Source organism: Phocoena phocoena, chromosome 2, assembly GCF_963924675.1.
Source record: "Phocoena phocoena chromosome 2, mPhoPho1.1, whole genome shotgun sequence".
Lineage (NCBI taxonomy): Eukaryota > Metazoa > Chordata > Mammalia > Artiodactyla > Phocoenidae > Phocoena > Phocoena phocoena.
Window position 1 is genome coordinate 1168243 of NC_089220.1, and position 24178 is coordinate 1192420.

General features: G+C 66.8%; 1 protein-coding gene across 1 annotated transcript in view; it reads right to left on the reverse strand.

Moving 5' to 3' along the window:
- Nucleotides 1–10587: 10587 nt before the first annotated feature.
- The window catches only part of KIF26A (kinesin family member 26A), a 38421-nt gene continuing 24830 nt past the window's right edge, over nucleotides 10588–24178 (reverse strand). The window contains exons 5-15 of the mRNA XM_065871477.1: nucleotides 22758–22947; nucleotides 18440–18652; nucleotides 17813–17906; nucleotides 17265–17527; nucleotides 16968–17151; nucleotides 16690–16852; nucleotides 16213–16375; nucleotides 12717–15591; nucleotides 11609–11814; nucleotides 10965–11115; nucleotides 10588–10769 (exon numbers count right to left, since the gene is read on the reverse strand). Coding sequence (XP_065727549.1) covers nucleotides 10588–10769; nucleotides 10965–11115; nucleotides 11609–11814; nucleotides 12717–15591; nucleotides 16213–16375; nucleotides 16690–16852; nucleotides 16968–17151; nucleotides 17265–17527; nucleotides 17813–17906; nucleotides 18440–18652; nucleotides 22758–22947 — 4684 coding nt within the window. The remainder of the gene's footprint in view (nucleotides 10770–10964; nucleotides 11116–11608; nucleotides 11815–12716; nucleotides 15592–16212; nucleotides 16376–16689; nucleotides 16853–16967; nucleotides 17152–17264; nucleotides 17528–17812; nucleotides 17907–18439; nucleotides 18653–22757; nucleotides 22948–24178) is intronic.

Here is a 24178-nt window from a genome sequence, read left to right on the forward strand (position 1 = left end):
CCCAGGACCAGCTCAGCTGCTGTCAGCCAGTGTGGCTAACTGGGTGGGGTTCTTAAATGACACTTAAAGACCCCTATGCAACCCAGCTGGGAGGCTGGTGAGGGGGCAGCTGGTCCACTGGCCTCCACAGACCAAGGTGCCCACTGGGTCCTGCTCTCTCAAGCCCAGCGTCAGCCAAGGGCACCCGCCCAGCCCGGCAGCAGCTCAGGGGCCCTCCTACTGCCCTGTTGGTCCAGAATCTGGACTCTTCATCCCAACAGCCCCAGGCATCCAGCAGTGCCAAGTTTGGGACGCCCAGCCCGCCCATCCTCTGCTCAAATGTCACTGCTTGGAAGGTCACCACTCCTGCCACTGAACCCCTGAGCTGGCCGGCCGACTGGCTGTCCCTCCAGGACCGGGGAAGGTGGGGAAAGAGGCCGCGAGCAGGGCTCCTGGTGGGAAAGACTCCCCCAACATCGGGATTCCAAGAACTTTGACATGACGAGCACAGAGCACTGGGGCCAAACTCCCACGTGTGTGTGCGTACCTGCATGAGTGTGCGTGCGTGCGCGTATGTGTGCCCGTGCGCGCCAAGTAATAAATCTGTCCTTCCGGAGGAGGCGTGCTTCCCACCAAGCTCATTCTCTTCCTCCACTTATTAACTAATCGCATGGCCTGACACGCGTTTCCCCCGGGACTGAATCTCCCCGTCCAATCAGCGTAATGTGAACTAAGTGGGCACTGCCATGCTCCAGCCGCGCTCGGCCAGCGGCCACCTCCCCGCCTGCCACCCACCCGCCCCAGCCCTGGGCCCTGCCCAGGACTGGCTGAGTCTGGACCTTCCCCCGAGGGCTCAGAGCCGTGCCAGATTCCCAGCCCTCACTGCCTGTCGTGGCCCGTGGAGGGGCCTGGGGTCCCCGGGACTGTGCCCAGGACCTCCTGGTTCCCCTCACACATCTGCCAGCCCTGGGAAACTGCCCCCCGCCGACCCCTGCGTGAAGCTAACTGGGGGTCTTCAGGGCAGGCCCTCGGGGTCACCGTGGTGTTTATAGGGAAACAGTGAACCGTGGGTAGAAGGGCCCACCCTCGGCTCACACAGGGATGGAACATGAGGCCAGCCTTGCCCTCCCAGGCCAGGCAGGGACACCAGCCCGCTTGTCCCGCTGCCACTGCTTCCCGGATTCCCGATTCCCTTCTGGCTGATGGAGGAGAAGATGCTTTTCTCTCCAAGGAGAGAGAGAAGAGCACAGGGGCCAGCAGGGAGATGGGACCGTGAGATGCACCCCCACCCCCGCCCCGGTGCCTGGGTCTCGGAGGAGGGGTCACCTGCCGGGCCGCCCAGCTCACAGCCATCTGCTTTGCTGCTCTGAGACAACCCCACCCCGGACCTGGGGACCAGGAGGCGTGATTTCGGGGCCTCCGTCAGGCTGGGGTTCCAGGCCCAAAGGGCTCGAGAACGGGAGTCCCCAGCTGGAGCTCACCGGGCCCTGGGGGCACCTCGGCATCCCCCTGGCACGACACAGCCCAGAACAGTCCATCCTTGGGAGATCCCAGGCCTCCCACTGCCCGCTGCACCCCTCTGAGTGGACCAGTGCAGGGTCCGGAGGCTTGAGAGACATGCGAACATCTAGGCTCACATCCCTGAAAGGGTTGGTCCTGCCCGGCCTCCAGAAAAGCCGGGAAACCCCCAGAAGGCCCCAGAAACCCGAGCCCGGAAGCGGTTGCAGGGAGCAGAGATGCCAGCCCACAGCTGCCTGAGTGTGGCCCTGAAGCCCAGGCAGGGCCGGGAGGTGCCTGACCTCGAAGGATAGGCTCTGGGTCACTGAATGCTCCCTCGGTCCCCCGCACTGCCACCCTGAGGGACTGTCTGCTTATCCTCTTCACTTTCCCAGTGGCGAGACTGAGGCTCAGAGAGGTGAGGTCACTCCCCGGCCCAGCATCACACAGCAGGAAGTGCAGGAACCAGGCCACAGACCCGGCTCTGTCCTGCTCCGGAAACGGAGCTGGGGCAACTCTGTGCTTCCTGGCTGTGGGAGGGATGCCCGCCAGCATGCGCACGAGACCAGCCTTTTGTGACGGGCCCAGCAGATGAGCGTATTGGCTGAGCCTGGATCCCCGCCGAGGAAAGTCTCAGGCTCAGCCAGAGAGAGCCACCGGTGGACTACCACTTACAGAGGCAAGAGCAGTGTCCCCGTCTGCTGGGCGGTTTAGGGACCAGGACCCCAGAAATGGGCCACACATGTAGGCAGCGGGTGGTCTTGAAGTCAGGTCTTGAAGTCCCAGCAGGCCTGGGAGCACAGTGGGCCCCGGTCAGCGATCTTCCCTGCAGCCCATCCAGGCAACGGCCACCCAGGTACCCAGAGGGGCTGAGGTTCTTGTCGGGGTTGGAGGCTGGGGGCTTGGTGGGAGCTCAAGGAGGGGTTGGTGAGACAGGTATGGAGACTCAGGAGATTCCAAACGTGTCCTGCTAGGACAGTCACTGATGCGTGGTGACCAGCAGGGACCGGCAGGTGACCTTCACAGCTAAGCGGGCCCCCAGGCGGGTCAGTTTCCCATCCCAGGGCTGCCACTGCACACCCCCTCGGGAGACCCGCAGGGCCCTCATCAGAGGCTGACCCTTACGCTGGACCCACCACCCTGCTTCTGGAGCGGCCCCCTCCCTCCATGGGCTGCCCCTCCCCCTCGCCTCCACTCATCCCGTAGGAGCCCCAGAGCTCGGCACGTCATTAGAACTGTGTCCACTTCTGGGCAAATGAAATCACCCGAAGATGAGTGGCGAGAAATGGAGCCGGGACCTCTGCTCCTGGGAAGGAGGCAGCAGGCTCCCCGCGGGCTGGAGCGACACGGGAACCCCCTGGGGGAGCCTGGCTTTCGGGGCATGCTGCGCACCCTGGGTGGATGGGGGCGGGACCGTGAGTCAGCCCTGTACTGATGTTAGAACAACAGAGGCGGGCGCTTGCTGACACAGGCGAAGAATTGTGCACATGGAGCCCCCGTGACCCTCACTATGGCCTTGTTGCCCTGTTTGGGAGATGGTGAAACCCCAGGTGCAGAGCTGGGATTCGCACCCAGGCTTGGTGCCAGAGCCCACCTGTAACCTTGACGCTCTGCCGGCAGCCTTGGGAAGCACAGTGCAGGATGGCCTCCTCACGTCTCCAGGCCACCACCCACAGATCCCTCCTGCCCCCGTGCCCAGAAAGCCCCAGTTCCCTGCCGCAGGACCTGGGTCTCCATCTTCTGTCCCCCTTGGCCCGGCCCAGCCCAGGGCTGGGCACACAGGGCTTGGGAAGTCTCCACCACGGACTGTGTCCCACAAGAATTCCTTCCTGAAGCCAAATTGCAAGGACGTGGAGCAAGCACCAGTCTCTTCTCGACCTCAGTCTGGGGCCCAGATGGTGGCTGATCCGGGCCCGGCTCAGGGGACACAGTGTGGCTGGTGGATGGGCAGGCAGGGCCGGCTCAGCTGTAGATCATCCCCATCCAGTCCCGAGTTCTCAGCCGAGGCTCATCCTGCCTCGTAAAGATGCCAGCGAGCCCTGGGCCAGCACAGACAGGCCCACAAATCAGCACCGGGCACTGGATTTAGAGCATCACCCCTCTGCCAGGCAGATCAGCCTCCCCAGGTGGCCACCGAGGCTGCAAGAAATACGGCCCCATGTCTCAGCTGCTGGAGCAACGGGAGAGATTTATTCCAAACCAAAGAGGTCTGTGTCCACTGTCTGGGCGTCTCAGACACAGCCCGGCAGTGGCTCCTTCCACTGGAGGGGAAATCAAGGCACAAGAGGGGGACCTGCCTGGGACCCACAGTGCCACGTCTGTCTCAGGCCCCATACCCAGGGGTCCATTCTGGGGGTGCTCGGGTCACCAGCTGCCCCCAGGTTGGGAGTTTTCTCTCAGTGGAGCATCTAGGTTGTCTTCAGAGGACATTTGAAACCATTTATTAATCTGGACCATGTTTTCCCAAATCCTGAGAAAAGCAGGAGCCGGTGGGGGGGAGGTTGCCTTTCTCCAGATTGGGGGTGTGGGCAAATGGCTGTCCCTGAGATGGCTGGAGACGGTGGGCAGACCAGATGACCAATGGCAGGAGGCCTGGCTGCCCAGGGGGTGGGCGGCACGTCCCAGCTGACCTCACATTCCCCAAGTGATGAGAGCGTGGAGGCGGGTATAAGGTGACCTCACCCTGGAGCCGCCCTATGGGTTCTCAGGGACGTCACTGCCCCTTCTCCGGCCCCGGGGCCGGGCCAGGTGGCCAGGTCACACCAGCTATTAGACCAGCATCGTCGGCACTGAGGCTACAGCCCCAAGCCCTCCAGCCAGCAGGCCGCCTCCTGGGTCAGCCACTGAGTCCACTGTGAGGCCCAGAGCCTGGCACCCGGCCTTGGAGGAGACGGACCCAGCCTCGGGCAACCCCCAGGGACGCCATCACCGCTCCCAGATCTCCAGGGTTGCTCAGAGGTGGGGCCTGGGTGCCTCCCCGGCACAGTCCCTGTGCCCCGGAGCTCCCCTCCGCTCAGGGAGCCCCAGGAGGGGACCTAGGCTGACTGCTCCCCCCACCTGGGCACTCAGAGACTGCAGCGCCCCCAGGGCCTCAGCCCTCACAGCTGTCATCTCAGGGGCTCGGGGCCTCCCAGTGCTGGAGACCCAGGCCCATGGGCACAGAATGTCCAGTGGGAGGCTGGTGAGGACGCTGTGGCCACCGACACAGAGTCAGCAGAAAGGCCAGGCCGGGCGGGCCGGGGAGGGGAGGGGGCCCCGAATTTGCCACTGGATGGCTGGTGGGCTGCCCATTCCAGACTGGGCCACCTGGGGAGGGCACAAGGGCCTCCATGCAACCATCGAGGACTTTAAAAATGACTCCGGCCAAATGCAAGGGCTCCCAGTGGCCAAAGCTGGAGGGATTTGAGTAACAAAATTAAGTAGTATTGGATTATAACCCAAAGTATAAAATAAATACCCACAAGTCCATACCAGTAGATGCAAGTGATGGTGCCATTAACGGCTCGCTTGTGTAGGATAATTCCAAATCGTTTGCGTAGGTGCCACCGCCCTTGCCCTTTCACGCTGTTACCCTGGGTGGGACCCGGGACCAGAAGAAGGACATTAGGGAAAATATGAACAAAGAATGGACTTCAGTTAATGATAATTATCATTATAACAAATGTACACCACCACACTAATTAATGTAAGACGTTAATATTAGAGGAACCTGGGTGTGGGGTATAAGGGAACTCTGTGCTATCTTCTGAATTTTTCTATAAATCTAAGATAAAGTGTACTTTCGAAAGATGATTCTGAAACAAATACAGGATGGCAGGAGGCTACTTTGGTGCAGCTGGGTGGTGGGTGCATAATGAAACTCTGTGCTTGTCTCTGTGGGGGCTGTTTCTCCAGGTAAAGAGGGGGAGGGGGAGGGGAGGAGAGGGGAGGGGAGGGGAGGGGAGGGGAGGGGAGGGAGGAAGACATACATTCATGAAGGCCTCCAGGCCTGGCTACCAGGCCCGCCTTTGTTTGGAAGGCTGAGCAGAGCACTGGTGGTTTTTAATCTGGGATGAAGTAACCTGGTCAGAGGAAGTTTGAGGAGGACCCTCTGACTGCCCAAGGCTGGAGTGGGGCGTGGAGACTGGTGGCCCCTGGGCAGGGCAGCGGGCACAGAGGGAGGGCCCACAGGGCAGCCTCCAGGTACAGCGCCTGCGGAGGCCCTGCCCCAGCTCCCACCCCCTCCCAGAAGATCCCTCCCCGAGACCTCCAACGTCCCTGTGCGCCCACCTGCCCCTGTGCCAGGCCACGCCGGACTCGGGAGGGGGAGACGCAATGCCCCTTGGCCCTCTGCCCGTCTGATAGGGAGAAAGGGCCTGGGCCTGGGCCTTCCTGTCCCCAACCTCAAGGGGCTGGGGGGCACAGGCCTTCCAGGGTCCCCAGCCCTGGGTTCCGAGTGGGGAGGGGCCTCCCTGAGCTCTTGGCGGTTCCATCCCAACCCCCACACCCCCACTCTACAGACCTGACCCACAGGAAGCCGGGCTTCTTGGCCAGCCCAGGGAATTCCTTCCCGGCCCCCTCCCAGCCTCCTGGGCTTCCTGTGTGGAAACGGACCCTGGATCCCGCCTTGGTAAACACAATATCATCGGGGAGAAGTCATCCTCCGAGCTTCCTGTTTGCTGGGCGCAGACTCCAGGGCCAAGCCCCGGCCCCCGGGGGCTCCGGGCACCCTGCTGGGGCAAGTAGCGGGGTCTCCACCCGTGAGACAAACCCTCCCCCACCCAGGGCTGCAGGGACATCCCACTGGGGGCCTCGAACTCCCCCGGGACCATGGGGCCAGGGATCCCAAGAGAGTGTCATGCACCCCAAGACACGTCTTGCATGTACCCCTGCATGGCACCGTGCACCAGGAGGCCGGCCAGGGGTTTTGGCACTGGGGGGAGACCCAGGGGTGGGACAGACGTCCAGCCATGAGCACCCAAACGGCGGCAAAAACGGAGGCAGGAACCGAGGCCGCTACCCTCGGCTGCCCCTGCCCTAGACCTCAGGAGAGCGCCAGGTGCTCCCCGAGGGGCGGGCGGGCAGCGGGTCACTGCTGTTTATTTAGGACCCGTCACTCCACCCCTGCCAGGCCACAGGGCTCAGGCCCAGTGGGAGCCCCACAGGGGTGGCTGACGTGACCTTACTCCCATTTCCCAGGGAGGACACGGGTCAGGAGGGGACAAGGCCGCACACCTGGCGTCACTGGGGCCGGAGCTCAGGAGACAGATGGCCTCACGGACAGAGAAGGACCCGAGGCAGGCAAGAAGCCTGCTGCAGCCCGGGCTCCAGAAGGCCTTGGGCAGTCTGCCAGGCTCCCACACCTCTGCGGCCACTGCTCTGATCCTCCCGCCACCGTCCCCACTGCTGTCACCCTCCCCAGGGCCACGGCTTGGGTGACCACAGGAGGAGGCTCAGAGGACCGAACGCTCGCTCTCGAAGATCCAGACTCTTCTCCTGGCACCTGAAGCCCTGGGCGGGGGTCAGCACGCCCCTTGGTCCAGATGAGGCCCAGGAAGGAGCGGGCAAGTCTCCCCCGGGGGCCGCGGGCCAGGTGCTCAGTTCCCGCCCCGCCAGCCCGCCCACCCTCCCTGGCTCAGGCCTGTTCCCAGCCACCGATGGGCCTGGTAAGCCCCCCGCCCCTGGCCACCCAGCCCAGCCAGAACCCCCCCCAGCCCCACCTCCCCTCATGGCCTCCTGGCGCCCAGGGCTGGGGCGGGGGGCGGGTGGAGCAGGCCTGAACTCTGAACTCACAGAGTGAGAGTCAGGCGGGCACCTCGGAGGCCGCAAAGGACCTCGCCTGGGTGGGCTCACACCCCTGTCCCCAGCGGCCCGGGCAGCCCCGCCCTCGCCCTCTGCTTCCACCCCAGACCCGGCTGATCCCCCGGGTCCTCCACCGGGAGCGCCCCTCCTCCTCCCCTCCCAGGAGGAGGGACCTGCCCACTCTGGGTGTTGGCTTCCGCAGATGTTGAATGAGAAGGACGCCCACAGACCCCTGCCCGCAGCATGACAGGGGGCGGCCCGGGCTTTGCTCAAGGAGCTGGGTCCCGCGCCGCTGCAGCTTTCCCATCCATAAAATGGGCATTCTCGTCCTCACAGCTGCTCCCCTGCTGGCTTCCCAGCCTGTAATGACAGGGCCGAGGGCTTTGATGGTCCCGATGAAAGGCCGCCCAGGTCCCCAGGCTAGCCCCAGGACAGTGGCTCCCATCCAGCAGAGCAGGCGCTGCCCTCCCGAGCCTACCCTGGCCTGTGGGAAGAGGGCTCCGCTGGCCCCAAAGGTCAACTGCCCCAGGCTGGGCCCGCTCCACAGAGACCCCCCCCACCCAGGACAGGTGCCGGGGCGGGGGCCCAGGAGGATCAAGGGCAGGAGGGGCCTCCTCGGTGAGAAGCAGGCTCTGGGCCCCTCAGTGACTGGGGGTCAGGTAGGGGAGCAGGGGTTTCTGCGCGGAAGAAAGGGACCCACCCAGCGTGCCCCACGCACCATCCCATCCCCCACACAGCCCAGGTGAGATGCTGCAGGGCATGCTGGGAGCAGGAGCACAGCCCTCAGAATGGATCCCGGGCTCACAGGCCAGCCCTGGTCCCTGAGCATGGACCCCCGACCCACCCAGACCCCAGCCACGCCCTGGTCCCTCAGGATGGAAGGGCCACCGGGCCAGCACCTCTACACAGGAAGGTCAGACCCTGGATCACCGGATCCACAGACCAGGGGGTCTTCTCAGCCCCTCCCTTCAGACAACAGGTCCTGAAAGGATATATCTCCCCATCCCACCCCAAGTCCCACCACACCTATCCCAACCCCCAGAACCCCCCAAATTCAGTGACAGAGAATAAGGCTCGGGAGGCATCAGGCTGGCCTCAGAACAGAGAAGGAGAGCCTGCAGGGTGGGGTGGGGGGTCCAGGGTCCCGGTGCCTCTCGGCTGACGTGCAACCCCGATCCCAGGGGCCCCAAATGCCATCGACAGCAGAGAGCAAGGAGGCAGTCCGGGGCGGGGGCTCGGCATGGGCGACCCTGGGGCTGGACCACGGGGGCCACACGGCCACACAAAGGACCGGGCCCGGGGAGGGTTCAGGGAAGCAGCTTGCAAACTGTCAAGTGCTCTGGGTCTTGGACCTGCTCTATCCCCGAGGGACACCCCTTGAGGCGAGGCCTCGTTCACTTGTTCGCTCGTTCATTCATCCAGCATGTGCCGCCGGGGCCCCACTGGGGTTCAGCCCTGTGCCCGATGAGGGGGTGCGGCCATGACTCAGACCCCACCACGCCCCCGAGGGGCCCCATCGAGGCCGGGAGACGGGCTGAGACCAAACAGGGTGTGACGTGCCGGGTGGATGCAGCCCCGGGCAGCCAGGCCACCAAGCAGGGGCCCCGACACTCGCCGCCCGGAGGAGAAGTCCCAGGCGTACGTAGGGGTTTGCGAGAGGCCTGGCTGGCTGGGAGGGGCCTCGAGGTGCCCGCGTGGCTGCCTGCGGTGGGGACACCAAGATGGGGCGGGGGCGGCAGCCAGGGAGCAGCCAGGGCCATCGGGTAGGGCGGCCTGAGCACAGCAGAGAGGGGCGGAGTGGGGAGGGTGGCTGTGCTGGGTGGGGATCCCCTCCAGCTCAGGGGGTCCTGAACCTTGACGTCCCCGTGGAGTGTCTGCTCGTCTACCTCCTGGAAAAGCAGGTGGGGGTCTCCCGCGGGGTCACCATGGCCGCTGCCAGGATTTCCCCAGCTAACATAAGCTATGGGAAGGGGGCCAGGAGCCCACCAGAAAATGCTGCTTCCCATCAGCCCAGCCCCTGCCCCTGGCTCCCTGCCTCAGGACCCCGAGAGCCAGGCAACTCGAGATGGAGTGGCTGGGGAGGGGGACAGAGAGGAGATGGGGGCTTGCATCCCAGCCTGCAGGAGGACCTCCTCCCGGCCAGTGCCTTCTCGCCTACAACGCTGGTCCCTGCATGGGGATGCTGTAGGGTCTGTGGGCAGAGGGAGGGTCCCCTGCAGCCCCCTCGCCCCAGGACCCTCAGAGGACCGCACGCCCAGCAAACTCAGGAGCCGCGTGAACAAGGGGTGCATCTTTTATTCACAAATAAAAGCTGTAGCAAGATATTATCTACACATTTGTACAAAGGTTTGGACAACGATCAGAAAACAGAACCCGTAGTGACGGGAATGTCCCCCTCGTCAGCAGGCTCACCCCTGGTCTACATTTGGCAAGAAGTGCCTCCGAGGACCCTAGCCCTGCTTGGGGACCCCCCAGAAAGAGTCCGGCCGGAGTGACACCTTCCATAGAAAACCATAAAAACATAGATCATTTGTCTTCAAATTCCAACTGCAAATACCTCATTTATAGGCAAAACGATATAAAAATACGAACCTAACAGAAACTTTACAAAACCCTCCCCCTCCCCCTCCCAGTTTTGTGTGTTGGTTTGTTTTTTGCTTGTGGTTTTGGTAAGAATTCCTGCCGTGGAAGAAGGCGCCAGGTGCCTTCAGCTCAACCCTTGGGCGCCGCCCTCCCGGTGACCTCAGAACAGAGCAGGTCCTGGGCAGAGGAGGGTCGGCCATCCCCGCCTGGAAGACCCCACCAGCTCAATCTGCGCAGAGAACACATGCAGGCCGAGGGTCTGGAGACCACCAAGGCGGGCTCTGCTGAGAGGAAACAGCTATGAAAGAAAAGCAACCCTGAATCCTAAACCAGAGCCCGCGAGCGCGGCGAGCCCGGGGCTGTCTTGCTACATGGAACTGCTTGGCTGTAAAGAAGGCGCGATCAGATCAAACAGTCGGGCCGGCGGCCCCAGCGCACCGTCTGCTGGTGTCTTGAGTCCTTAGCACCAAACGCGAAAAGGAGAGAAATCCAGTCCAAGGTTAAAGGCACTTGCGTTGCTGTCTGGGGGCGACAGTCTTCCCGTGTCCTGCTCACTCGCTCCTCCGTCCACGTGCTCGGCCGGCCCCTCCCCTGCCTCACGCTCCATCGCCTCCAAGACCCGCGGGTCCCCACTGGACCCTCCGCATCCTCGTCCCTCCAACCCCCGCCACATCCTCGCTCCATCCCACGTCCCGTCCTCGAGCCCCCGACACCCCCACCCCCTCCCCCGTGTCCCAGTGCCCAGCCTCAGACGTCCACCTCCTGCGGCCCCGGGGCAGCGGTGGCGGCGGCGACGCTGATGTCGAAGCAGGTGACCACCATGACGCGGGCCTTGCACAGGTTCACGCACTGCTCCAGGGCGGCCGTGGCGCGCTCCAGGGCCGCCAGGTACTCGGCCGATTCGGGCTCCAGCTCCGGGTCCACCTCGACTAGGGATGGACGGCAGACCGCTGGTCAGGCCGGGGTCCCCGCGAGGCCCAGGAAATGCTTCTCTCCCTCCCAGCCTCTGGGTCCCCACCTGGGACAGGGTGAAGTGGCTGGACTGGGGGCGCAGGTGGGGCGCAGAGCCTGGGGTCCTGCACCTGCGCCTCCCGGGGTGTGGGGGGATGAGCGGGGAGACTCACACTGCTCCAGCCAGCGGCCAGGCTCCACCATCAGCCGGCCCTGGGTCTCAGCCAGCTCCTCGCGGAGCGCCTCACGCTTGGCCCACACCTCCTGCAGCCGCTGCTGCCTACGCTCGGCCAACCGCAACTTCGCACTGACGCACGCCGGGCCCTGGGCGGCGGGGACGGCGGCGGGTGGGCTCGGGCACGGAGGACGGCCTGCTCCCAGGGGCTCCGTGAGCCTCGCTCCACCCCCCGGGCCCGAGCAGGCAAACAGCAGGGCCTCAAAGGCGGGCAGAGGGTAGGACCCGGGCCCCTCCTGCCCGAGGGAGCTCACGCCATGTGCTCCCAAAGCAGCCCGTGCCTGTCTGGAACCCGGGCCCGGGACGAGGGGCACGGCGGTGGGAAGCACGCCCACACCCCGGCGTAACTCCAGGGCACGAGAGCGGTGGCCTCAGGACCCCTCCAGCCCCCCACTCGGCCCACAAGGGCCATCGGGAGATGCCAGGGGTTCAGGGCTGAGCGGGGCCTTTCCTACCTTCTCTGCATTCTGGGAGGGCTGTGGACAAGAGGGCAAGATGAGGTCAGTGGGCTGCCCTGCCACACCCCAGGGGCCCACCCTGCCCTCCCAGGACCGCCTGCCCCCAGACTGCCCCAGCCCCGACCTCGGCCGGGTCCTCCCTCGGGGGCAGGCAGTGCCGCTGCAGGCGCTCCACGTCATCAATCTCGTACACCTTGATCTCAAAGGGCTCCTTCAGCGAGCCGGCCAGGGGCAGTGGCAGGTCCACCCACTGGCCGGGGAGGCTGGGCTTGCGGCCCAGGGCAGCAGCATCGGGCAACGGGGCCGGGATCAGCCGTCGCCGCTGCAGACCTGCAACAGAGGGCCGGGCGCTGGGTGAGCAGAGGCCGGACCCCAGCCCTCAGCCCAGGACCAAGACGGGCGCCTGGCTGCGGCTCTGACAGGCAGAGCCCACGGGGGCCCTCCCAATCCTGAAGTGCTCAGCCCAGCGCCGGCCGGAAACCCGGCTACCCCGCCCGCCCGCTGGAACAGATGGGCTCCTGTCCCCCAGCCCCGCCCCCACTGGACAGCAGCCTCAGGGTCACACCCGCCAGCCCTGGAGGCAGCCCTCCGACAGCCTAAGGGGCCACGCTGCTTCCTAATCGCAGCCGTCTGTGACGCACCGCCTCCGGACAGGCTCCCAAGCCAGGCCCGTGCTTGTGGCACCAGCCACATCTCCCAGCACACCCCTCCCGGCTCCCCACGCCGGCCTCCCGCTTTCCCAGCCCACCTGCTGCCAGGGCGTGCCTCCCCCGCCCTCCCGGAGGACAGCAGCCAGTGGCCAAATCCCCCCAGCCACACACAGCGTGAGAAACAGGTCCACACTACCCAGGTCCCCAGAGACAGAAGGTCCGGGGGCTGGAGGCAGGAACAGCACAGCAGGGGGCTCCCAGGCAGCTGGGCACCAGCCCCGGGGGGGAACACCAGGCTTGGAGCCCCAGACCCAAGTCCTCTCCCGGCTCCCCATGCCTCAGCAGGGTGCCCCGTGTGGCCCACCCCTGCCAGCCCGCTCTGAGGGCATGGGGACCAGCCTCAGAGGCAGCGTAGGGACCAGAGAAGGGCACACGCTGGGTGCGTCTCCAGACGGTAGAGGCTGCACACACCTACAGCCTGAACAGCCCCAGGCTCGTCTGTGAAACCGTCGAGGGCCGCCTACACCGGGATCCACGAAGGTGGTGCCCAGCTGCCAAGTGCGGGGGCTGGGCCGCACCCACCTGTGGCCCTCTTCTTGGGGGACTTGAGGCTGCGGGAGCGGGCGCCCGGGGATGCGGCCCCACTGTCGCTCATGGAGTCGGGGGCCGAGGAGGCGCTGCCGGTGGCCTCGCTGTCGCGCATCATGCTCTCGTAGCCGCTGCTGCCGCCGCTGTGGTAGAAAAGGGCCGTGCGGCCCATGGCGGGCGGCAGCTCCCCGCTCAGCACGCTGCTGTTGTCGCTGCCGTGGCCGCTGCTGTAGCGCTGCGGCCGCCGCGGGGCCGTCACCTTGCTGTATGGAGAGGGCAGCGCCGGGCCCGCGGGCGGCCGCTCTTCGGACACGTTCACGCCGCTGTCGTTGCCGCTGTCCGAGTCGGCCGAGCCCCACAAGGGGCCACTCCGGCCGTGGCCTCCGCCGGCCGCCAGCTCGTTGACACGGCTGTGGGCGGCCCGGAGCGCCTGCTTGGTGCCCATGATGGTGCCTCGGCTGGCCTTGGCCCCAACGCAAGGCACCGCTCGCGGGGCGACCCTGGGGCCCGTCACTGGGCCCCCAGGGGTCCTGCCCGCCACAGGGGCCAGCGGCTTCACCGAAGCACCCAGAGCCCTGGACCCGCCTACCGCCGGGCTGCGGCCCTTGCCCCCGCTGGTGGGGGGCTTGGGGGCCCCCACGCCCTTGGCCGGGCTGCTCCTACAGGCAGGAGCGGGCCCAGGCGTGGGGCTGGCAGGCGGCACACCCAACCTGGGCACGGCCCGGGCCGGCCTCCCGGGGCCTTCCCTGGCCTTGCTGCTGCCGTGCGCCAGGCCCTCCTCGCACCGCTCCAGAGACCCGTGAGTGGCAGGACGGCACCCTGCCTCTGCCTTGCCAGCCCGGGCCTTCAGGCTGGACGTGGCCCTGGGGATGGAGTGGTCGGCCCGGCCCCCAGGCCTGGCCTCCCCCTCCCCTCGGAGGAAGGTGGCAGCCCCGGCCCAAGCCAGGCTCCCGGCCTGGGGAGGGGCCGGCGCCGGGCTGTTCTTGTGCTCCAGGCTGGACTTGCGCACCGGCGGGGCCGGGGGGGCCGACCCCCCGCCAGGCCGCGGGCAGAGGTCCCCTTTGGAGGCCACACTCTTCTTGCTGCTGGAGGTGGCCTTTGAGCTGCCCAGGCAGGCCGCTGCCTCGGCCGAGGCGTCCCCGAAGGATGTGGAGGGCGTGGTCACACCCAGCGTGGTGGCTCCCCTCCGCAGCGGTGGGATCTGAGCCACGGCCTCTGGCCTGTGGGCTGCCCTGCCCACCTCACAGCCGTCCACCACCCTCCGGGAACAAGCCAGCATCGGGGCCAGGCCGGGGGCCCTGCTGGCAGAGGCCAGGGGCAGCAGGCCACGCTCGTCCGCCCGGAGAAGCCAAGGGTCCTCGAAGAGGCCTCCAGGGCCAGGCGGGCCCGGGGCCAGGCGGGGGCAGCCCACACGACCGGCCGCTGAGGTAGTCCTCGGTTTGCGGGGAAGGCTGGAGTGGATGGTTGGTGCTGGGGTGGCCCCCCGTGGAGACGCAGCGTGGGGCTCCCGGCCAGGTCGGCTGGCAGCTGCCGTGGCCTCCTCCGTGGGACAAGGACTGTGGGCGGGGCCGGGACTGTCCGATCTGTCCTGCTCTGAGAACTGAAAGCTGCTTCCCTCCAAGGAGCCATCCAGGATCGGGGCGCCCAGAGGGTCAGGCCCCGCCGGCGAGCCGGGACCGAAGGGGTCTGGGCTGGCCCGCGAGGGAGGCCGCGGGGCGGGGCCGAGGCTGTCGGCCGCGCACACGCTGGCCTCGCTGAGCCACGAGCTGACGGAGGAGCCGCGGCTGCCGCCAGCCGCGGCCGCCCCATCCGGGGCCCCGCCGGGCGCCCGCGAGGTGTACGCGTCGAACTCGTCGTTGATGCTGCTGATGATGCTGACGGGCCTCGAGCCCGAGGGCAGGGCCTGCAGCGAGCAGTCGCTGCCGAGGCTGGCCAGGCTGGAGGGGCGCCCGGGACCGGCCAGCGCCCCCAGGGACAGCTCCTCCACCAGCGTGAACACCAGCTCGTCCTCGCCGTTGAGCTCCACGGGCCGCTGCAAGGTCACCGTGGTGGTCAGCAGGCCCCGCTCCAGACCCTGGCCGCGTGCAGAGGGGCGGGGGCCGCCCTCCTGCCCACTCGTGCCCACGGGGGGCGTCCGTACCACACCCACGCCGTCGGCTCCCCCAGGCTCCTCCGGGGCCCCGCCAGCTTCCAGCTGCCGAGGCAGTGGGGGGGCCGGGCTGGGCAGCGGCCTCTTGCCTCTGCCCCCCGTGGCCTTATCCGGCACAGGCAGCTCGGGCCTGGCACTGCCGTCCTCTCTCTGGTCACCACCAGCCTTGGAGGGCTCTGGGGCACCCCGGTGGGTATCTGGGCCGGGGCTGCCGCGAGGCGTGCTGGCGGCCAGCGGGGAGCCCACGGCTTTCCTGGGGGCCGCGGCCTCGGACAGCGAGGGCTTCCTGCCCCCGCGCGCCGGGCCAGCCTGGGCTCCGCTGGTGCCACCCAGGCCTCCTGGGGGGCCCTCGCTGCCGTGGATGCACTCCAGCCGCTCCTGCAGCTCCGCGAAGGTGCTGCAGCGGAAGTGGTCAGCGTCACGCGGGCCCCGGGAGGGGTGGCGGCGGCTCAGTGCGGGGATGATGGGCACAAAGTCGGGGGGGCCCTCGCTGTCCGTGAGCTCGCGGTCCGACAGCGCCGCCCCCCCCGGCCCCACGTAGATGACGGTGTCGCAGGACTGCTCGCTGCTGGATGAGTAGTCGGGGTCACCGGGCGAGCTGGGGGCCAGGCGGTCGGGGTCTGGGGCTGCAGAGCGCGGGTGGAAGGGTCGCAGGTGCGGGGGGCGGCGGGCACGGCCTTCCTCGCAGGAGCTGTCCCCACCCGAGGAGCTGGACGCGTACTGGGGACAGAGCAGGCCCACCTGAGCGGCCTCCCCACCTGCCCCCCCTTCCCCCGCACCCCAGCCGCACACACCACGCTCCAGTGAAGGAAGTGACAGCGCAGCCACCAACCGTGTCCCATCAAGCACTGGACCGGCACAAAAGGTCTCAGGCCGCGAACGTAACCGGCCCTCCTCAGCAACTTCCAAGGAAGCGATAAGCCAAGTCACAGGGAGGTGAGAACACGTGCCCTCAGCACATGGCGCTTAAGTGCAAACCCAGGATTCAGACCCAGGGCACCCCAGGGCGCCCCTAACTCCACCCTCTGGCCCGACGGAGGGCTGCCTGGGGCATGCCCTGCTGGACCAGGCCTGGGAGGGGTACAGGCCACGGGCATCCCACCAGGCTGCCCTGAGCACACACCTACCCCTGGGCCAGGCAGATAGAGGCCAGACAACCACAGCCCCCAGTGCGAGCAGGTCCGGTTCTGCTTGGGGCGACCTCGAGCCTGGGCCCCGCTGCGTCTGGGCAAGGCCATGTGGGCACAGCCCCGTGACCCCAGGACGCGGGGCCCCAGCACCCCCACCATGCAGGCAGGGGCCCTCGGGGAGAGGGAGGGGCAGGTGGGAGGCGGAGCCAACCTTGACCTTCTTCCTACGCAGGCGGTGGAGGTGGGCGGCCAGCTGCACCGTACTGAGCGTCTCGGCGTGGCGGGCGGGCGCATCAGAGACGTGCGCGATCATGGTGGTGCGGCAGTTGGCGGTGGCCAGGGTCTCCCGCAGCAGCGTGGTGAGCCTGTGCTCCCTGGGGGCCGGGCAGGGGCAGGGGTCAGGGGCTGAGGGCCCAGGAGGGATGCCGGGTGGGAGGCTGGGCGCGTGGGCTGCCGCAGGGCCTCTCGCTGGACCAGGGTCAGGCCTGGAGCCTCGGGGTCAGGGCTGACCCCCACCTCTGTTCCCCACGCCCTGGGCGCCAGGACCCCCCCCCCCCGCCCCCAGCCCTCGGGCAGCAAGGCCCGTCAGGTGATGGAGGAGCAAAGAACCGAGGGGCTCAGGGACCACAGACACGCTGGACACGCCTGACGTGGTCCCCAGGGCCCCAGCCAGGAGCCCACCACTCACCTGTAGGGCACGTGCTTGGCTCCGCTGACCAGGGCCAAGATGACGCTGCCCAATGCCGACAAGGACAGATATGGCGGGCCCCCGGGGGCCTCCCCACCCCTGCCAGGTGCCCCCTCACAGCTGCCGAAGTCAATGAGGTGCAGGCGGCTGTGGCCTCCAGACACTGAAACCACAGGGCAGGAGGGTGAAGGCTCGGCCGCAGGGCACCACACCCGGGAGCGTCCCGCCGAGAGGGAGGGCGGCCGGACCCACACCACGCAGGCGCCACGGCCACCTACTTCCGCCCCTGCCGCACTTCTCCACACGGTACTGGTACACGTGCAGCGTGAAGAGCATGTGCGAGCTGCCCAGGGCGTCCTCGCCACCGCCGGCCGGGCGGGTGCTGCGCGCAGCCAGTGCCGCGTCCAGGTAGAAGGCCGCCTTCTCAGCCGTGGGCGCCCGCAGCTCGCTCTGGTTCTGGAGCTGCAGGCAGACGGACAGCGGGGATGGCGCCTGAGTGGCTCGGGGCCGAGCCGCCACCCCCACGCGGCCCCCAAGCCCGCGGCCCTGCTCCCCGCACAGCGGCCTCGGCGTACCTGCGCCCCGCAGACGGGGTCCTCCCGCAGGTACACCCCCGGGGACTGGGTGTCCTGCAGGCCGCTGGAGGCCACCTCGGCCAGCAGGTCCCGCAGGCTCTGGTCCCGGCCGCACACCTCCACGGCCGAGACGCGGACGGAGAAGCGGGCGCCCACCCTCTCCTTGCGCTCGTCAATGAGCCTGAAGAGCCAGGAGATGGCGCAGGGCACGATGCCCAGGCTCTGGGGCGAGCTGTCCTTCCCGATCATGGTGTAGGACTTGCCTGGGGGCCAGCGTGACGAGCCCTCAGAGCCCAGCCAGACCCGGCAGCTGCTTCCCTGGCCCTGCCCGGGGCCCTCAGGGCCAACCTGGGGCCGCTGAGACCCTGGGGGCCTCTTCTGACCCACTCCGTGGCTCTACGCTCTAGGCCTACAGGGTTTCAGCTTCCTCTCCACAAGCCCCCCGCCCCAGGTGCCCACCTGCTGCCCATATGGGATATGCCCACCCCCAACCCCACCCAGAAACGGCGCCCAGCGACTACAGAGAGGGGATGGTAAGGGGCATTTACCAAGGCTCACGTGGCCAAAGGAGAAAATGCAGCCATCGGCCCCACTGACCACCGACTGAAGCACGTCGGCCACTGTCCCCGAGCAGACCTCGGCCTGGGGGAAAGGCACAGAGTCAGGCAGCCACCGGGCTCCCGCCACTTCTGTCTCATCACGTACAGACAGTGAGCCCACGAGGTGGCCGGGAGGGCGCCCAAGACCAAGGACACAAAAATCTCCACGTGGACACATGACACACACGGAGCGGACATGGACACACACGCACTCACAGCATGAACCAGCCAGACACAGCTGACAGGCACACGCAGTGTGCGCGCACACACAGAAGTCACAGTGCCCTCGCGGCCACGCCGGGCACACACCATGCTGAACGCACGCACGGCACACACGGGACGCGTGGAGGAGCATCTCTGGGAAACAAAGCACCACTCGGAAAGCTTCCATGGGGCGTGGGCTCTGAAAACCTTGGCCTGAGAACCAGGCCAGGAGCTGGGTGGAGACACCACGAGGGCTGGGGAGGCCAGCGAGGAAGGGGAAACACAGCCGGCCTCCCCACCCCCCACCCCCCCAGCCCCGGCTCTGCACGAGAAGGCCCCGCCCCCACCCGAGGCCGCCACGGTCACCCTCACCTGCTCCGAGTCCTGGGGGAAGACGGCATCGAAGGCAAACATCTTGGGAATGGCAGCCGCGGTGGCGTGTCGGGGACCCGTGCAGCCTGGGGGCCCCGTGGCCGGGTCATAGAGGGTCACCTGCTTCTTCCTCGGGTCCACCTTCAGGAAGGACGTGGACTCGGCCAAGCGCTGGGCCCCCTGAGCAGGCCAGATCCGCAGCATGACCTTCACCTGGGGAGGTGGGCAGGGCGGGCATCTGAGCAGCCGCTAAGTACACGGCAGGAGGGGCTTCACGCGAGTGAGGACAGTGGGCCAGGCCCCGGCGTGGGGTCCCCGTCGCAGGAACGCGGCGCCGGCACCCCAGCTGCAGGCCAGAGCGCCTCCCACGTGAGGTCAGCCATGCAGGGAGAAAACGAGGGCCAGCGAGAGGAGAGGCTGGCCGGGAACAGAGCGCGTCAGCGCAGCGCGGGGGGCACAGGGCAGAGGGAGCACACTCCAGCTGCCCCAGTGAGCAGAGAGTCAGAGGACGAGGACGGGACCCAGAGCGCACCCCACCTCGATCTGGGGCTCCTCAGCACCCTCTCGCTGACTCTGAGGCAGAGCCAGCACCAAGGGAGCCGAACCCAAAGACAGGCCTCTGAGAGCAGGGTCACCCCACACAGGCACGCCCCAGGCCCGCCAGCTCCCCGCTGGACCAGCCGCCATGGCGACCCACCCCCCAAGCCCGCACAGGCTTCAGAAGGGGGAGGGAACACACTCAGAGAGGTCGACTGTCTCACCCGTGTCACACAGCCTGCCAGTGGGTCTCCTGAAATCCCAAACCCCAAATCTGAGGGCGGAGAGAGAGGGGCAAGCAGATCGGGGCAGCAAGACCCGGCCCAACCAGACAGGAAGGCACAGGCCCCCGCCCCGCCCACAGGGTCCCCTCAGAGCCCCACGCACGCTCCTCCGAAGGTGTGTCCTCCACCCCTGATGCGGAGGACAGGGGCCGCTCACGGCCGGGGCCTCCCCACACCCCCAGCTCCCGACACCCGTGCGCCGCGGCCAGGCAGGCCGCTGCGGGGAGGGACAAGTGCCCCACACCCCGGCCCCCCACGTGTCTGTCCAGCCTCACCTCCTCCAGGGAGCCCTTCCTCCCAGCTCCCAGCCCCAAGCCAGAGGCCTTCAGAGCCCTGGGCACATCCTCCCGTGTCTGCACCTCAGGCGGCGGGCGGGCAGGAGTGTGTGGAGTGAAGGACGGACAAAGACGCGGAGGGGGACGGGCCTGACGCCTGCGGTGCCCTCGGGGAGAAACGGGATCTGGTGCTTCTGACCCCAGAGCCGCTCGGAACCCCAAGGACACCTGGGGAGACTCAAACCCCTCGGACACCTGTGGCAGGACTCCGGGTCAGCAGGACGCCAGAGGCAATCCCACTGGCACAGAACCCGGAAGGCAGAGGGCGGGATGATCCCAGAGGAGACGGGAATCCTGAATCCCCAGGCCAGGGGAGATGGTGGAGAGACGAAGCCTGGGGTGGGGGCCCGGGGTGGGGACAGAGCAGAGCTGGACAGGGCTCGGCTCAGCTCAGGGCCCAACAGGCCACCAGGCAGCCTCTGCCACTGTGAGTCCCCCGGACACAAGAGCAGATGCAAGGCTTATCCGTGCTCCCTGCGCACGTTCATGCCAGCTCCTGGGGCTGGACTACCAGCCCCAAGGCCCTCAAGGGAACAGAAAGCTCGGAGGGGAGGGAAGCCAGGAACCAAGATGCAGGAGACCAGAACAAGCGACACTGCAAACACCCCCAAACCCGCGTGGAGAGCAAACACCCTGGGCCGCGCATCTCGTGTGTGGCCAAGGGGGGCCGAGTGCTGACAGGGCAAGCCACCCTGGGGGGGGCCCCTCCCAGGAGAAGGCACCAGACTCCGGTTTCCGCTGGAGGACACCACCCTCCGCTCTCCGGTGAAATCTCCGATTTCTCCAGTACAGTGTAAATCAAATTACCAGCCTCATCTCAGAGCCAATATTTTTCACGGGTTTAATTGTAACTGACAGATACATAACTCCGGCGAAATTGGTTTACCGTGGGTAGTTCGCACGAGGCACCATCTCCGTCCCTTCGGCATGTGGCAAATTGACATGCAAACTCGCGCCGCGTAAGGAGAGGGGGTCCTCCGGGGAGACGCGGAAAGACATACTTTTCTATTGAGCTCCTCCGAACCTGGGCTCCATTAGCCGAGAATCGATTCTCTTATTCCCCGACGACATGAACAAAACTATTTCATTTCCAAACGCCACTGCCAAGCAGATGAAAATGTGCATTTCCCAGTAATTTTGGGCAATTTTTTTTCAGCGTGAACTCCTGGCCGCTTCAGGAGCCAAATGGGTTCTGCGGATTGGAGAGCGTTCCCGGCGGGGAGGGGACATCGCGTGCGCCAGCCCCACGCCACGCGCCACCGTCCCAGCTAAATGCCTGGGTCACTGTCTGCGAGACTCCTTTCATTACCACAGGGAAATGACAGGGTCTTTGCGCCACACAAGCACGTCTCCCCCGTAAATGTTCAGATATTGCAAAGCCCCGCTGAATAGCTGCCAGGTAGGGAAAAAACACATTTTGCATAAAAAGGGGCTTGAGACGGCCCAGGCAGTCCTGGGGGGAGGGGTGCCTTCTTTAATACTGCAAGATGATGAATTACCTTAAGTGGTACATTAATGTCAGGAATCGAGTGTAATCTAACTTTCTTTCCTCTGACAATGTTAAATGCCTTTCAGGAGGCATTGCTAACTATGTGCTCCTCGTGCAAATAACATCCAGGGAGCTGGGGAGGGGGCTCTGGGGGGCACGGTGAGAGGACCAGGACGGGCGGCCACGGGCTCCCTGCCGCAGGGGACCAGGGCACAGCGGCGGTCTGCCGGAGAGAGGGGAGGAGCCCCCGCCCTGGAATACTTGGGAGGGGGGCCTGGCCCCAGGGAGACGGGGAGGCCTGCTGGAGCCCCAAGTAACACGGCGGCGGTAAGAAAGCAGGGTCCGCACCACGAGCCTCCCCAACCCTCCAGCCACCCAGCCCCCACCCCAGACGGGCCGAGTGACCAGGCCCAGAGCTGCTTAGAGCCCCTTCCCCACGGCCAGCTCGCGGTGTCCTCCCTCTGGCCCCGGCACTCCCACCGCCCAAGCAGGGCCCAGATTCCCCACTTCAGCAAGCTCCCGGGGGACACATCTACCTCCGTCTCAGGGCGTGGTGGTGATGGGGTGAGGGAAGGCTTCCTGGACGTCCGGACACGGGGACTGACCTCCGGGAGGCCGAGCACAGAGGCTACAGCAGGAGGGCCAGGGGGAGGGTGGGGTGGGGGCCTGGGGAGCAGCTCGGGCCCGGGCAGGGTGACCCCTGCAGATGCATCAGACCCCTCTGCAGACCCGTCACTAGGAGCAGAAGCCCCCCGGGGCGTGTCCTAGGCGGCAGGACAGACTGAGTCCAGGGGTGCGTGGAACCCCGCCCCCCAGCTCTGCAGGGGTTGGGCCTCTGGGCACTGGAAACGCCGGACCCAGTGCCCGGTGGGAAGCCGCCACTCTCGGGGAGGGGCAGAGCGGGCAGAAGGCCAGGGAAACGCGATGGGGTGCACGCTCAGGGTTGGGGTCCTGTCCTCACACCAGAGCCGTGTGGCCCTGGTGACAGGCCCAACCCCGCTGTGTCTCCAGAGGCACAGAATCCCCCCACTAATGCACGCACACAGAGCCGCACAGGCAGGCCCCAACCCAGACTTGGGGGGCAGTCACAGGCAACCCAGATGGGACCAGGACAGAAACCGGTCTCAGCCAAAGGCCACAGGAGCCAGGAGGCAGCCAGCCTGTGACTGGGCGAGGCCTTCTCCACTCTGGGCCTGCGTCCCCACCTGAAACCGGTAGCGTCCTGACTCAACTGCTCCCCCACTTCTCAGGTCAGGCTGCGGCTGGGCTTTGCCAGGACTCTGGATAGCTAGGGGATCCCACCCTGCCCCCCGGACCCCCTGAGGGCAGCACACCAACAAAGACGAGGCAAGGGGGCTCTTGGGGCCAGACCCCACCCCTGAGTCCCGGGAAGCCCTGGCCGTCCCGCCCCACACTGAGACCAGCCCGTGCCCCTGGGACCCTCCCACCCACTCCCTGTAGGCCCACCACAGTCTGCCAGGCTCCCTGCCACCACCTGGAGCCGTCAAGGTGGGCCTGGGCCTCCGTCGCCCCATCTGTACACTCACCAGCCTGGTCCAGCCCAGGAGAAGGAAGCATCCCCTCCATCTCCCGCACCCCATCCCGCAGCTGCCCAGACACCCCAGGCTCGTGCCACCCCCCCAGGGTCACCCCCAAGTCAGGGCAGGGCCTACCTTTCCGACACTGCTGGGGTTGTCCTTGGCCTTGGAGGCGGCCCTGAGCAGGCAAGGAGGCACAGGGGGTGGCCACAGCTGCAGGACCCCACTGAAGTCCGTGGGGTAGGTGGAGGCTCCTCGGGTGGCGGGGGCCGGCGGCGGGTGGGGTTTCTTGCGCTTGGAGGCCAGGCTGAGCTTCTGGGCAGCCCTGGGGAGGGGAGGGGTGGAGAGGGCAGGGGCGGGAGGCGTGGGGAGGGGAGGGGAAGGGAGGAGAGGCGGGTGCGGGTCCTCAGAGCTGTCCTGCCACCCGCCCCGCCCTAAATGCGGCTACACGGCCACACGTCATTCCCCCCCAGCCAAGCAGGGGCCCCCGGGGCTGGGGCCACCATGTCCAGCCCCTGGCAGCTCTGCCAGTACAGGCCAGGCGACAGGGGCCCCAGGCAGACACGGGACCCCGGCCCCTCTCCACACCCCGCACTGAGGGCGTCCCCTTCCCCCCACCCTCTGCCTCCCCAAGTCCCCAGCTCAGCAGCTGGACGGGACGGCACACGCTGGGCTCAGCCGCTCACAGGCTGTATGACCCACACGTGGTGACCTAGCCTCTCTGTGCCTCGATTTCCCCATCTCTAACATGGGATGACATGACCACCAGAGGCCCTCGTGTATAGCCCTGAGGAGCGAATGCATTCAAGGCACCCAGCACAGGTGACACAGATGGGCCTGGGTCCAGGTGGCCCTGGTTCCAGATGGCCCAGGCCTCCGTCAGCCCCCCCCACCCCGCCCGCCTTCCCGGCGAAAGGGGCTGGAGGTCAGAGTAGGGCCAACTCAGGGCTGGAAGAAGCTGCCCACCAGGCCTGCAGGCAGCCCCGCGCCGCCCCGCCCAGCTGCCCCTCTCCCGGTCCTGCTGCGCCCGCCCTCCTTCTCCCAAAGCCCCCAGGCCCCTGAGCCTCACCTGTGCCCCTCAAAGGGGCCCGACAGGAGGGCCTGCACCCTCTGGGCACACGGCCCCCAGCCCGCCTCCCACTCGGCGTCCTGCTTAACTCCTCTCATCTTTCACAGGAGCTGTCTTTTAAGAGACCCCAGGGACGGCTTTCCTCCTAGCGAGGCGTCATCGAGGAAAATAAAAGTAATCTACGGTGCGGGGCGGACGCTTCCTAACTCAGTGGGGCGGCTGGTGCACGCCTGGCAGGGGCAGGGGCCTGTGAGCGGAACCCACGAGCTGCCCGGACAACTCGGGCCGGGGCCCTCAGCCAGAGACGCGGCCCCGATTCCTGCCTGAGCCCATGTGCCCTAAACCCAAAACCGCCCGAACAGAAGTCCCCAAGACGTGGGGGAAGAGCAGCACAGGGACTGCCCGGCACCAGCCTGTCCTGGGAGGCACCGGCTGGGCCCTCAAGGAGACTTGACAGGTTAGCAGACCGCCACGGCCGAGGAGTGCC